This window comes from Megascapheus bottae, chromosome 6 (genome assembly GCF_031878675.1).
Source record: "Megascapheus bottae isolate mThoBot1 chromosome 6, mThoBot2.hap1, whole genome shotgun sequence".
Lineage (NCBI taxonomy): Eukaryota > Metazoa > Chordata > Mammalia > Rodentia > Geomyidae > Megascapheus > Megascapheus bottae.
Window position 1 is genome coordinate 34,008,347 of NC_143514.1, and position 14,892 is coordinate 34,023,238.

Consider the following 14,892-nt stretch of genomic DNA (forward strand, 5'->3'; position numbering starts at 1 on the left):
TGAGTTTATACTGTGTTCATATACATCTTTTACATACATGGCAGAGCAGAAAATTACTCCCACTAATTTAGAGATGTGTAAACAGAATACAATTCAATGCCTGCCTAAAATAATGACTACCTCTAGGTCATCTAAGCCCCAATTTTTGTTGTTGTTGTCATTTGATTTTAATCACATACACTTATTTTAGGAAGAAACACCTTAGATCCTAGGACACTAAACAAAAAATGTTCTTGTTTACCTACAGAAGGTCAAAAACTCTTTACTATATCTTGTGATAGTGAGAAGTTGATTTTTCTCTCATCAGTGTTAAATCAAAAAACAAAGATGAAACAATTGAAGAGAAAAGCCAAAGCAAATATAGGAAGAATGAGGCTTTATTCTTGAATTTCTTGAGTTAAGCCCTTACTGTGGCTTTATAAACTCCTGTGTTATAAATTTGAAGTACAGTTGAGTTCTTTAATCTTTCTAAATCAATAATTTTGCCACAATGATTGCCCTTGGAAAATGATTGTTTGAACGAAGAGGAGAAAATCTTAAAGGAGGTTCATCTAGTGAATGAAATATTCCAACAGGCACAAGGACAGCTCACAAGAGGCTACTTCTGACCTTGGGTAATATTTCTTCCTGGGTGTCTGTACCACTAGATGGTATCATTTAAGAAAACAAATATTCCCTGTTATCATGGGCTGCAGAAGAGGTACAGGAGAACAGGAATAAATATAGCTGGGAGCACTGAAAAGTAACTCTTGAATTTGTCCTTCTTTTTACTTGTTTTCTTTTTACTGTTCAGATTTTTTTTCCTCTTTAGAATCACATCCAGAAAAATTGCTCTTCGAAACAGCTGGAAATTCGTTCTATGAGGCGAAAAGCTGGAGTGTGAGGAAAGCAACTGCCTTCCAGAAGCACAAGACAGTATAGTCATCTGTGCAAAACTTAACAACCTTAACAACACTTCAGAATATTGCAATATCTCTATTTTTACTCGGGAAAACGAGGTATCCTCAGAAAATTGCAAAGACAAGTCAGATCCAAAGTTGATCTCCTTTGCAAATGATTTCTCATCATTATCATATACTCACTTGTAATTAAAACTACATTAATGCCTCATATATATGCTTATTTGTTTATTTGAAATAGGGAATGGAAAGGAGAAAATGATGATTGGGAGGTGAGGGGGGCAAAACTGGGAGAAAAACATGGGAAAGGATATCAATATTCACCAAGTAATGTACCCACTATTTGACAAATGTAACTAAAATCCCTCTTTACATCACCCCAACAATAAAATACAATTGAAAAAAATTCACTGCGCAATGGGGAGTGAGGAAGCAGAAATGGGCTGCAAGAAAACACATGCTGTGGTGTTGCTGCCAGAAAAGCTGCAAGTCGAGGGATGGGATGGAAACAGGGGAACAAGTACTTAGTCCTGATACAGGTAGTCATTAAAAGTGGCTGCCTCCTACGAGAGAGCACAGCCTTGAGCTACATGATCCCTTCATTGGGAAATGCAGCTCCTGTAGAGAAACTCTGAGCGTTCTACCTAGAAACACCCCAATCTGGAGAGCTGGGAATTAATATGTCCATTGTGAAAGAGGTACTAGGGTGGCAACCTAGCAGCACCCATTGTATAGATGAAGGTAATGTCGAATTGGTGTGACATTTTGAGTCCATGTGACACAGGTAGAAATGGCACAATAACCATTTTATCTTCAAATGTCCTATTTTATAACAGGCTAAAATTAGAAGTGTGACTACTATTTCAACTTCTGAACACTTTTGGATGTCAATGAAAAAAAATGTGTGAGGGAGTACTGGCAGGTTTTCATAGTCCTTTTGGAGATCAGTGAACAGAAATATGTGAAGAGTACTGATATAAAGGAAATCATACAGGCGTGTGTGATTAAGCTATTTGGTGGCATGGAAGTCATAAGTGAGTTGTGAACATTATGATTCATTTGTACAGTTTGTACAGGCTGAAAATAATAGTTGGTAAACCAATGGGTTAGTCATGGCAGTATCATAGAAGGAAAAGTCCTAATATTGTGATTGACTGGATTTGAGAAGGAGGTTTGGATCTCTGGCAAGTGCAAAGTGGAAGGATAGTTGTTAGGATAGTTGACATTTGTACGTACAGTAACCCTGTGCTAAAGAGCATCAGCAAAGGTATTCTGTAAGAAACCAGACTGTTCATCTTTTATTATTTGGGCTTATTATACTTGTGGAATACATCCAACACTGCTATTTTATGGTTAAAGCTGCTGTAGATAATTCTTAATCAATTAAGCTTCTGTTCGAACAGAACATTATTTCTTTTTTAAAGAATGAAGTTAAGCCAGGCACCAGTGGCTCACACTTGTATGCCACAGTATTATTTTGTATTAAATTTTTATCTGAAGATATATGGCATCCTAATTTCTAATTAAAACTACCCTCTTAAGACAATGTTCTTCAAAGAATAGCTATCTTAGCTTTTTACCCTGCAAACATTGCCTTTCAAAGACAATGTAAGGTAAGACTTTTTTAAAATCTGGATTGCAAAAGTCCATGAGGTTTGCAACTCTCTTTCCCAATTCCAACAGAGATGGCTGAGGGTTCATAGAGACAGCAGAAATGCTATATAATGTGTATATACATTCATATATAAACATATATAGAGTGTAGGAACGTGTGATATTGAGTAAAGAACAGTAAAATCTCCAAGAATGAATGGCAACTCTCCTTACTGAGGCAAATAGATCACAAGCCTATATAAGCATATGGATCTGATCCTGATTAACAAAGTTAATACAGATTACTGGACCTTATGTTTGGGTACACATTAGATTTCACCTGAGGCATTTAAAGTATGAGGAGGTAAGGAATGGACATCAGAACTTTAAAAACTATCCCTAAGTGGCTCTGTTTAGAGACAAAGCTTCATACTAGTGATTTCAAATCTAAATAGCGACTGAGATTAAAAGGTAAACTTGAAATGTGATATTATAAGCCAGTTTAAATAACTGTAGCACAATTTAATATGCTGTGTTTTTACTATTTTGTTCCTTTTATTCTTCCCTAGTTTTTACTTCTTTATTAACTTTCACAGTGTTATGAGCAAGGTACTGCTAGTCCATTGTATAAATGATATTAAACCACAAAAAGCTGAAATAACATATTCAAGACACAGAGTTACAAAGGGCCCCAGCCTGACATCAGCTATGAAAAATGGCTCCATTTGGAATGGAATTTGTGGAGGTTTAGCTTGCTGGAAATGCAAGGGCTAATCAAGATAGAATTTGGAGGGCTTATTCCTAGTATTTCTGATGCGTTAGGGTTACCAGACACAGCTGATCTGTGCATCCTGAGCAAGTTCATTGTGATGCTGATATTGCTGGAACATGGACCAGACTTAGAGAACCTAGAGTCCAAAGTCTGTCTTTCATTGCCCACAAGGTGATACTGATGCATAGCAAAGTTTAAGAGCCAGCACAGTCAGTGATTCTCAGTCTGCAGTGCACATTAGAGTCTCAGGGGAAGCTGCATACATTCCAGATCATTAGAATCTCTGGGGTAGGGGCAGACATCAGCAGTTTTTAAAGCATCCTGCAGCCATGATGGGGAATCACTGATTTTAAATTTCTCTGTTAGCCACAATTGTAACTGCCCTCCATGTTGTTGAGAGGAGGCTCCCAGGACGTAGCTCTTCTGCAATTACAAGAACAATGCTGAGATCATGGTTCTTGCACCCAGCAGATAGTGTTTCAATGGTACACTACTTGCTTGCAAGATGGAATTAAACAGCTTTCTCTTCACCACTGGGGCCTGTTTTGGAATGCAATGCTTCTCTCATAATAATTAGATTTTGTTGACTTGCGATTCTAATCACCATTTGCACACTGTGTGATTTGTGGAACAGAGTTTGGGCAGATTTTTGGTTGACTTTCTTCCTGAGTGCTGTTTCTCAGTAGGAGAGCTTGTGCTGATGAAAATCACTAGCATTAGTCTTCATGTTCCTAATAATGGCATAAAATGTTCAGGCATCCTGCTTCACTCAAGAAGCTTCCTCTCAATTCATCTCTTCTCAATGACCAATAGCTTCACACTTTTCAGTCTGAAAATCACTTTCCTCAACTGAATCAAAGGAATTTTGGAAGGATCAAATAACAATGATATATGTTCAATGGCCAGCAGAGGATGGCAGGGTCTAAAAACAAGGATAGTTTTGAAGAAATGAATGGATTAGATAAAAAGCTTTAGGCTGACGGGGTCAGGAGTGTGGTGTTGTGGTAGAATGCTTGCCTAGCATGCACAAAGCTCTGGATTCAATTCCTCAGTACCACATACACAGAAAAAGCCAGAAGTGGTGCTGTGGTTTAAGTGGTAGAGCTCTGACCTTGAGAAAGCCTAAGGATAGTACCTGGGTCCTGAGTTCAAGCCAGAAGACTGGCAAAAAAAATGCTTTAGGCAGAAAGGAAATGAATAGAATGGCTTAAAGATTAGGAAAGACAAAGATGGTCTCACAGATTTTACAATTTTTAAAATATATGTGTGTATGTATGTTTTATGCATAGATACAAAGATTTGTATAAGCATAATTTACAGGAGAAAATTACTTCTGTTTACACACATATACATATACTTGTGTGTGTACACATATAAAGGTACATACATAATTGCATATATGTATATATGTACATGTGTTTGTAAATAGTAGTAATTTTCTCCTGAAAGTTACACTTACACATATCTTGGAATATAATTCAGTTCTTCTTAGAATAGAATTCCCAAAAAATATTTCATATGCAAGGTCAAAATAATGTGGGACTTTTCTACCTGTACAACCCAGGATTCTTCAGTGATGTCTGACAATTCTTCCTTAACTATGACTTTATTTTTTTTGCCAGTCCTGGGCTTGAGCTCAGGGCCTGAGCACTGTCCTTGGGCTTTCTCAAGGGTATGCTCTACCACTTGAGCCTCAGCACCAGCTTTTTTTTCTATATATGTAGTACCCAGGAATCAAACCCAGGTCTTCATACATGCTAGGCAAGCACTCTACCATTAGGCCAAACTCCCAGCCTCCTTAACTGTGACTTTCATAAATCTTCTTTCAAGGAAAATAAAAAGGAGTCAGGAAAAAAATTTAGAATATCACATATAGGAATTATATTCCATTCCCAGAAACATAAGACTTCACGTGGTTTTAGCTCCAGTCATGTTTGCCATTTCCACCCTTTCACCTTTCTGCTCAGAAACATCTGTCCTCTGCTCTACACTAACTAAACCCTTACCTCATCCTGCACTTTATCATCTTCCAATGGATGGAGTTTTACATGGTATCTATTTTTAAAAAGCTTCCTGAGAAGCCTGCTATACTACTAGGACTAAGAGCCACAGATATCACCTGTGTGTTTATAATTGAGTATTCTCTTAGAATTGCTTCAAATTATATTTAGATGTTCTAGAAACTAAAGAAATCAGAATGTACACATTGATTTCTAAAGCAAAATAGTAAAACCCTCTGTGCCTAATTTTATGTTTTGTATATCTAGTAAGTACATAAATTCTTTGTGTTTTCAAGAATTATCTTTTGTTACATCTTAATGTTTTCTGCAGCCTTTGACTCAAATCTAACTGTTCATTCTTTCAGGATCATGTTTCATTTTTATTGTATTTTATTGTCGAGTGATGTATAGAGGGGGTTACAGTGGATTATAGTTACATTCTTCAGGTAGTGGGTACATTACTTCTTGAACACTGATACCCTTTCACCTGTTTTTCTCTGAAAGTGGTATCACATGTTTCTTTTCAAAATTTTCAAAATTTCTCTACTTTGTGCTATTTTATTTTAAAAAATATTAAAATATCACAGTCTTATAATTAATGTAGCTTTGCTATTATGAAAATAATTTCTTATGCTCTGTGAAATCATTGGTAATCTTTCTCTATTTTGTTATTTCTTCTGACTTTCATTCATAGTTTTATTTCATTTGGATGTGTATTGAGTTAATTTATAGATAATCCTTCTGGTCCATTTATGAATGTCAATTATTAGTAAACTTATCCCTCATTGTAGGCTAAAATTCAGTCGTCTTCAGAGCAATCTTGATGTTCCCTTATGTTTATCTATATCACTGGTGATTTTATCATCCTTTCTTCTCTCTTTAATTGCTGCAAGTCCAGCAATAAAAATTTTTGTATGTTAATGTAATGTTCTATCAAAGTATTGAGTCCATATGAACAGACTCAACATAATAACATTTTTAACTAAAATATTATTTGAAATATAAGTGTATATACATGTGTAAATGCACACATATACACACATACATAATACATTCTTTAAGTGTTTATTAAATTTCAGCTTTTCAGGAATAGGATTTACATAGAGTATAGAGATGCAAGCAGTTGAGGCTAATTTTTTCCCCATAACTGAAGCCTAAATGATGGTTTAACAAAATTGCCTTAAAATAGTTGTGAAGAGGTTTTTAAATTACAATGTTCTTGTTATTGGCATTTAACATTGTAATACACTTTTTAGTGGCATTTAAAATTGAAATGCTCTTGTTAGTGTATTTCTTCTTCTATTTTAATTCCAAGGAAAGGTTCATAGGTGGGTCAAAGAAATAACTGGGATGTATTAAACTTCACAAAACAAAAAGTTAAATATTCTATCCTCTGAGTATCCATTTTAGTTGTTCTCACCCTTCCCTTCCCTCCCTCCCTCCCTCCCTCTCTCTTGCTCTTCCTTCCTCTCTCTCTCCCCCTCCCTCCTCTTCTTTCCTTCTATTCCTCCTCTATCTCTTTTTTATTTTTATGATTTATTGTGATTGTCTACTGCATCTGTTAAAAAAGGTAAGTTTAGAGATTGTACAGTAATTAGTGGGGAGGAATGGGAGGAACAGCCTATTAAAAAAAGAGTAGCTGTCCTTTGTGCTCTTGTAAAAAAATATTTGAGATTTGCTAGTTTATAAACAAGAAGAAATTCATTTTTGCAGTGCTAGAGGCTGGAAAATGACCAAGGCTCCAGCACATTTGATATCTCACAGATGTCACAGTTCAGATTTCCTTACATGGTAGAAAGATAGAAGTTTGGGGAGTCACCTTTTTAATTTTTCTAAAAGATCATTTTATCAGTGAGGATGGGATTCTCACTAATAATTTTTCTCCAATTTTTTTTCCCAAAGAAACCTGCCTTTTAGCCATGGGGGTTAAGTTCTAATACGTGATTCTTAAAGAGTCATTCGTATTATATATATATATAATATATTATCATATATCATACAACAGGCTATCAACAGATTCTCAATTTGGATACATTATTACAGTTAAGCAAGATGTTTTGGGGGTTCTCTCTTAAGTGCTAGCATAATTTTTTGAGGCTGTAGGAATATTGGTTATGGGGCCTAGATAGGTGACTGGAGATGTGACTTTGAAGTATACCCTTGGTCCATGCTACCTTCCTCTCTCCCTGTTTTCTGCCCATCATGAGGAAATCAAGTAGCCTGGCTGTGTATTCTTAAGTCCATGATGTTCAGCCTAAGTCCATGGGACCAAGTATCTGTGCACTGTACCCTCTAAAATTTGTGAGCCAAAATAAGTCCTAATTCTTTTTTTTTTTTTTCTTGCCAGTCCTGGGCTTGAGCTCAGGGCCTGAGCACCGTCCTTGGGCTTTCTCAAGCTAGAGTTCTACCACTTGAGCCTCAACACCACTTCTGGCTTTTTGTGTGTGTGTGCGTATGTGGTAGTGAGGAACTGAACCCGGGTCTTCATGCATGCTAGGTAAGCGCTCCACCACTAGGCCAAACTCTCAGCCCCTTAAGTGGATTATTTTATTGATTATTTCATAGCCACCAAAGAGGAAATGACAAATTTAGTATCAAACAAGGGGATAATTACCATGACTACATTTTATCACAGGTTTTTAAGAGTCTTTGGAAAGAGTTTACAAGAGAAATTCAAAGCAATTTGGAGAAACAGCATAGTGAAATCATGAGATAATATCAGTTGAGCTTAATGGGGAAATCTCATGGGAGCTCAGAACATCAGAATGCTGACAGAAATGCTAACAGTAAAAGACTGGTCTCGGGCCGGGAGTTTGGCCTAGTGGTAGAGTGCTTGCCTAGCATGCACGAAGACCTGGGTTCGATTCGTTGGTACCACATACATTTAAAAAAAAAAAAGCCAGAAATGGTGCTGAGGCACAAGTGGTAGAGCTCTAATCTTGAGAAAAAGGCAAGGACAATGCTCCCGACCCGAGTCTAAGCCCAGGACTGGCAAAAAAAAAAAAAAAAAAGATGGGCTGGGAGTTTTGCCTAGTGGTTAAAACGCTTGCCTAGCATGCACTAAGACCCAGGTTCGATTCCTTGGTACCACATACATACAAAAAAGCCGGAAGTGGTGCTGAGGCTCAAGGGGTAAAGCTCTAGCCTTGAGAAAGTCCAAGGGCAGTGCTCAGGCCCTGAGCTCAAGCCCAGGAGTGGCAAGAAAAAAAAAAAAAAAAAAAGGCTGGTCTCAAGGAGTCTACTGAAAACTGGGTTAGAGACAATTCATGGTAAATTTAAATTCTGGCTAAAATTTGTTCACATGTCATGCATGTTTACGATTTTTAAGGAAAGCTGAGTTTCAAAATAATTGATTGATTAATCTGACAAAGAAAATTCAAAGGCCTTATAGCAATCAGCCGGTGGCATGGATATTGCTGAATATTTAGTTTAAAGTGAGAATTGTGAAAAAAATTCAGTCTATAGACTTAAAAAAAAGTGCATAGGTTTGTTACTAGAAAGTCTATACAAAAGAAGACATGGTTTCTGTAGGGACTAATGCTATTACAAAGAAGCTGGTCATGGTGGCATATTCCTGTAATCTCAGTACTCAAAATGCTGAGGCAGGAGGATGATTTCCAGGGTAGCTTGGACTACATAGTGAAACATTGTTTGAAAACAAAACAAAAACAAATCAACACAGGTGTGCAGTGTGTGGAACACACACTGCAAAAAAATAAACTAAACACTTTGCACAGGGTCCATTAGAAAGCTGGCTTCTCAAGGGCATTGCACATTTGAGCAGACTCTACCCATGATATCAATAGTATTAAAGGATATATATATATATATATACATATGTATGTATGTATGTATGTATATATATATATGTATATATTCATGTGAAAGATGGCTTTGCACAAGGCCACCTGGAAAGCTTTATTCCTGGATTCAGTTCATCCTGCTCAGCTACCAGGCAGTTAGAGTCATTGTAGTTATGATCTAAGGGTGTCTGGTTACTGTTTGACTATCCTATACATGATGCCTGGAATATAGGCATTCAGAATGCAAGAGTTGTAAGATCATGGAGGTTTCCACCCAGATTTCAAGTAAAAGCCTAGTAAGTCTAGATGTGTTTGCCAGGGTCAGTATCCATATTAGAATTTCTAGAAAGGGTGATCCATTAAGAAATGAGGGCAAAATTAAAGCTGAATTGGAGACCTAAGATGTCAGCATTGCCAGAAGCGTGGAATGGTCAAAATGGCTCCTGAAAAAAAGGCACATGTAATAAAGAAAATCACTGGGAAGAAAGGACACATAGGCTTTCTGAGCCTATTGGAGACAATATCAAAATATCATGTGTCCTTTTTGCTGGTCATGGAGCTAAAGGGCTTAATTTTTGCCCTTCTGGTTTTGGGACTTAGTTGGTCCTATCCTATTCTTTTTTTTTTTTTTCCTGTTGTTCTTTTTCCTGGTCCTAGGGCTTGAACGCAGGCTCTGAGTGCTGTCCATGAGCTTCTTTTGCTCAAGGTTGGGACGCTACCATTTGAGCCACAGAGCCACTTATTTTCGAATTGGTTTACTGGAAATGAGTTTTCTGGACATTCCTGTCCAGGCTGGCTTTCAACTGTGATTTTTGTTTTAGATTTTAGCCCCCTGACTAGTTCGGATTACAAGCATGAGCCACCACTCATTCCAGGCGGTCCTACTCATTTTATTGCCTTCTTTCTCTTCCTTGCAATGAAGATGTCCACTTTGTATCATTATGTCTTAGAATTACTAACTTTTTTTTCACAGGTGTTTTCCACTGCTGTACAATTTATCTTGAGTCTTAGTAGAGACTCTTGATTCTAGATTTTTGAACACTACTGTAGCTATTAAGATACCAGGGACTCTAAAAGATGGACCATTTAAATAGACACAGTGGCTCATGCCTGTAATCCTAGCCAATCAGGAGGCTGAGATCTGAGGATCAAGGTTCCAAGTCAGCCCCGCCACTAAATACCAAGAGACTCATTTCTAATTAATCACTAGAAAAGGGGAAGTGGGGCTGTGGCTCAAGGGTAAGGTGGTAGCCTAGACCTGAAGACCTCAGGGACAACATCCAGGTCCAGGGGTAGGGCAATGACCTTGAGTTGAAGAGCTCAGGGACAGCCCCCAAGCCCAGAGTTCAAGTCCTATGACCCACAAACAAACAAACAAAGGACTAATTAGATGTTATGACATGGCCATGAGTCACTCAGAGACACAGGGAGAAAAGTACTGTGTGAATAAGAAATTCTCCCTAGGCTCAGATGTTGAAGTCTTAATCCCCAGTTGGTGGGTGCTATTTTGAGATATGGTAGAAATATTACAAAATGGGGCTTGGCTGAAGGAAGTGACTGACTGGAGATATGACTTTGAAGGTTATATCTGGTTGCTGATCTCTTTGCCTCTTCCTGTTTCTTATCTGCCATGATCTGTTCAGCCTCTTCCCACACATACCTCCTACAATGATGTTCAAGCACCAAGGGCCAAATACCTAGGAACAGAATCCTCTGAAATTCTGTGAGGCAAATATCAAGTCTGTCTTTCTATATGTTGTTTATGTCAGAGAATTTTCTCATAGGAACAAAATAAATCTAAGTAATACAGTTCATTCAGGAAAACTGGATGACAAAAGCCAGGACTTCTCTGTGCACTCTTTTACAAATTCCTATGAATTGATCATTATTTAATGAATGGTGGAGACTCAGTTAAGACCTAAAGGAAGGAGATATGAAGGAAAATGTTGCACTGTTTTGAATAGATATTAAAAGAATAGGAAAAAGTGTAATATGGCACATGTGAGATTTTCTTGTACTTTCCCCAAGGTATTGCAGGCTAAAGCCCTAACTAGTGTTAGCAAACATTAATTTACCTGCTGTGTACTTTGGAATAAAATCCCTGAATAACCCAGGTGGGTGTCAGACGGCTGTAGGAATGTGAAGAAAACTCTTCATCTTCTCCTCAGAGACACAGCTAACAGCTACTTTTAAATATATAGCATTTTTCTGATAGTTATTAATGCCAGGCTTTACAAATAAACACCATAAACTAGCACCATGGGTAAAATGAATTCTGTGGAGCTTACAAAAATAAGAGGAGACATCATTTTGAAAGCAGATCACTAAAAATTACAAGGTTATAAAGAAATATCTCTTTGTTAATATGGTTCAGAACATTTGTAAATATTCCTGTTTGTTTTGCAGGTGGCTGTGATCAATTGCAATGTATGCTTATAGAATGATTAATCATTTTGAATATAGTGGTAATGGTTGACAGAAAATTGCAAATAAGGAGGTATCTCTGATTCTTGAGTATTGATATTTTAAATTAACTAAGAGCTTAATGGATAATGTGGAGAAATGTAATTAATTAGCTTCCAAACGCAACTTGAGAAGCTTCCACTGCCTACTATTTTACATTTTTGCAAAATTTCCATTTGTATTATTAACTTATTATGCATATTAAACATGCATTTTCCCTAAAGCTTAATGTTTCTTCAGTGGAGACCAATTAACTGGGACAGCCCCTTCGTAGCTGGCCAATTATTGTAATTACTAGAATTTAAAAAACATATTCTTGCTTTGCACAGATTTGACCAGATGAACTTGCCTAAAGAATGAATTGACTTTATATTGTAAGAGTTGGTAGTTTTTATTGAATATGTGGATACTAGCTTATCTTTCAGGCACTTTTTATTCTGCAGCTAGAACAGCAGTTCTATGTGACCATTTCTCATTCCAGTATTTGCCTTTAATTTGGTGTCTTACCAGTCCAGCAGTCCTTTCATCTTGTTTGTCTTGCTTTCTTCATTCAGATTCCTTGTTATCTGTGTGCAGAGCTATGGTTGGAAGGAAATACAATAGGTGGGGGCCTGACTAGAGCAAAACTGGAGTGTTTGCATTAGTTCTTCTGGGCTAGTGATAAAAATGAGTATTAAAAAGCAAAAATGCGTACTTAAAGCAAAATAATGAAAGAACACTTCATGCCTTAGCCCCTTAAGGGGAGAGGTAGGGTAAAAAATGCTTAAAATGCAGGAATAAGATTTACCCTAGAGACAGAGCTGGTTTGCTAGTTAGTACTCTCCTCCTCGGGCCCAGAAACCATTGTTTTCCATGCAAATAATCAAACTTCCTGAAAGGCAGGTTAAAAAGTCCTTTTGTTCTGCCCAACTCTCAGGGCGACCACCAAGAGACCACCTAGAGTCAGACATTCCGAAATGCAAAAGGAAGGCTTTATTCAGGCCAGCTAGCTCCTGGCCTCTGTCCTACACTCCCATACAGCTGAGCCTAGGAGGAAGCTCTGAACAGCTTTTCTACAGGGCTTTTAAAGGCAAAGACTACAGATTTACATTAACACAGCAATTAGCTATTGGATTGAGATAAGGTAGGGGTTAGGGACAGTTCAGGGCAGTTGGAGCTAAGGGGGATTCCTACACCAGTAGAGTCCTAACTAGCTGTCTAAGGGTAGTTTTATGGTTTTAGAAAACAAATGCCATCCCTTGAATTTACACCAGTTCTGGTTAATTTTAACACAGACAGGTCAGTTCCTGAGACTTAATGGTACCACCATTCTGTTTCTTTAATTTATGTGCACTTTTGGGTCACTCACAGTTTACATAAACAACAAGACTGTTGCTGCTTCAGAATGGGGGCACTTTTTTAGCTCTTCACTTTCATTTTTGCAGAGAGACATTGAACAAGCAAGTAGAAAGGGGGGAGAAAAAATACCAGTTATATTAGGGAAGTTATATTCTAATATTCTAATAAATTAAAATTGGTATTAGCCAATGAATTAAATAAGCATTATAACCAAAACAGAGAAAGAGAAAAACTCATTTTCTAGAAATGTGGAGCAAAGTCAGCACATCCCTAGAAACACACCCTAGTTTTTCTAATGCTAGTGAAACTTGAACACGGCATGATCAAGCATGGTGGTGCCGAGTACAGCATCTACTCTTAAAAGACTGAAGCAGAAAATAGGAGATTCACAAGAGGCTTAAAAATCTAAGCTAATCTCAGCTGGGCTGCCTTACTGAACCTGTTTATTCATTTGTAAATTCTTTCTTAGCCTCATTGGAACATTGATTTACTTATTCCTTCCTTCTACAAACTAACAAGAAATCAATGGTCAAAATCCAATCCATTTGCATACTGCTGCTCTAGGAAAGTTCTCACCATAGAAGTAGAGCCAGAGGCAAAAAGCTTAGACACTGCTGCTGGTTCTCTGAGGCTGCATTACTACAGAAGTATGCATGAGAACTTTCCAGGAGAAAAGACGCTTGAGAGAACAAGTCTTCATGTTTCCCTTGGTTGGATGCTGCCTGAGATTCAGGCAATTCATTGCCCATTTCATTCGATTGTTGGCTGTGAGAACATGCTTCAGGATGATGGGATGATTTGGGAAAAAAAATCTATATATCCCATACTTGTAAACTACCACCTTGAATCCAAAAGTCTAGAAGAGAGTGCTTCTGAAAACAACAGGCATACTCAGTGGTAAAGAGGTCACAACAGGAACCTGGTCTGCCCAAGGTGAGGTGTGAATAGGTTCTGGCCACATGAAGTTGGTGATGGGGATACCATGGTGCCGAAGACACATGTCAGTGTCAAGATGTGAGGTGGCACTGAAGACTACTGCAGATAATAGTAATAATTATTCAACTGTATCATGAAGCTAGTTGTTGTGGCACCCAAATAAAATTGTTCTTTAGTTTTTCTTCATGTTCTTTTTATTATGTAGGCATGATTGCATAACCCTGATTTCGGGTTTATGTTATAAGCACTTCATTGTATTGAAAGACAGCTCTACATTATTCTGTATCTTAGTTTCTTATCTCATATAAAGTACACATTCTCCTTTAAATTATGTTATGAGCACCTCAATCTGTCTTCGATACTGACATTTTTTTCCTTTGGATTGATTTGAGTTTCCAAAAGGGGAAAAATTACTCTAAAATGAAACCTAATAATACTCCATATCATGGACAAAATTTTGAGCAAGTAGATCATGGATTTTTATGAGCAATGAAATGGCAAGCCTGGCTCACATCTGTAATCCTACCTACTCTTTAGGCTGCAATCTGAGGATCAAGGTTCAAAGCCAGCCTGGGCACAAAAGTCTTCTGGGACTCCAATTAACCATCAGAAAGCCGGAAGTGGTGCAGTATGATAGCCTTGAGCTGAAGAGCTCAGGGACTGTGCCCAGACCCAGGCAGAGTTCAAGCCCCACAACCGACAAAAAAAAAAAAAAAAAAAAAAAAAAGAACGAAATAATAAAAAGTATTCAAATAGTTTGTGGTCCATCCTGATATCTCGATTGGTTGTTTCAATCTAATTCTTTCTTGTTTAATTTATATGAAAGAAGAAATAGAGACCAATGAAATGATGGAGCTTTAAAACCTTTAAAGATAGTGAAGATACCTTTCTTTTACTCATTAGTTCCCATTGCTTAAAAGATGGAACTGTAATAATGCATCTTTAATCCCACCAATTAAACATAAATCTAGGCTGAGAGTACTTTAGAGATAAGTGCTCATCAGCAGAGCCCAGCACCCATGGCAGTATTTTTAACTCAAAAAGTCTAATTTAATTAGCATCCTGCCACTGGGTCGGCTGTTATACTT

At 37.4% G+C, this 14,892-nt stretch overlaps 1 protein-coding gene across 1 annotated transcript in view; it reads left to right on the top strand.

Moving 5' to 3' along the window:
- Nucleotides 1-921, top strand: part of Erich3 (glutamate rich 3) — a 76,009-nt gene extending 75,088 nt beyond the window's left edge. Inside the window, exon 11 of the mRNA XM_090333971.1 lies at nucleotides 812-921. Coding sequence (XP_090190097.1) covers nucleotides 812-921 — 110 coding nt within the window. The remainder of the gene's footprint in view (nucleotides 1-811) is intronic.
- Nucleotides 922-14,892: the final 13,971 nt, after the last annotated feature.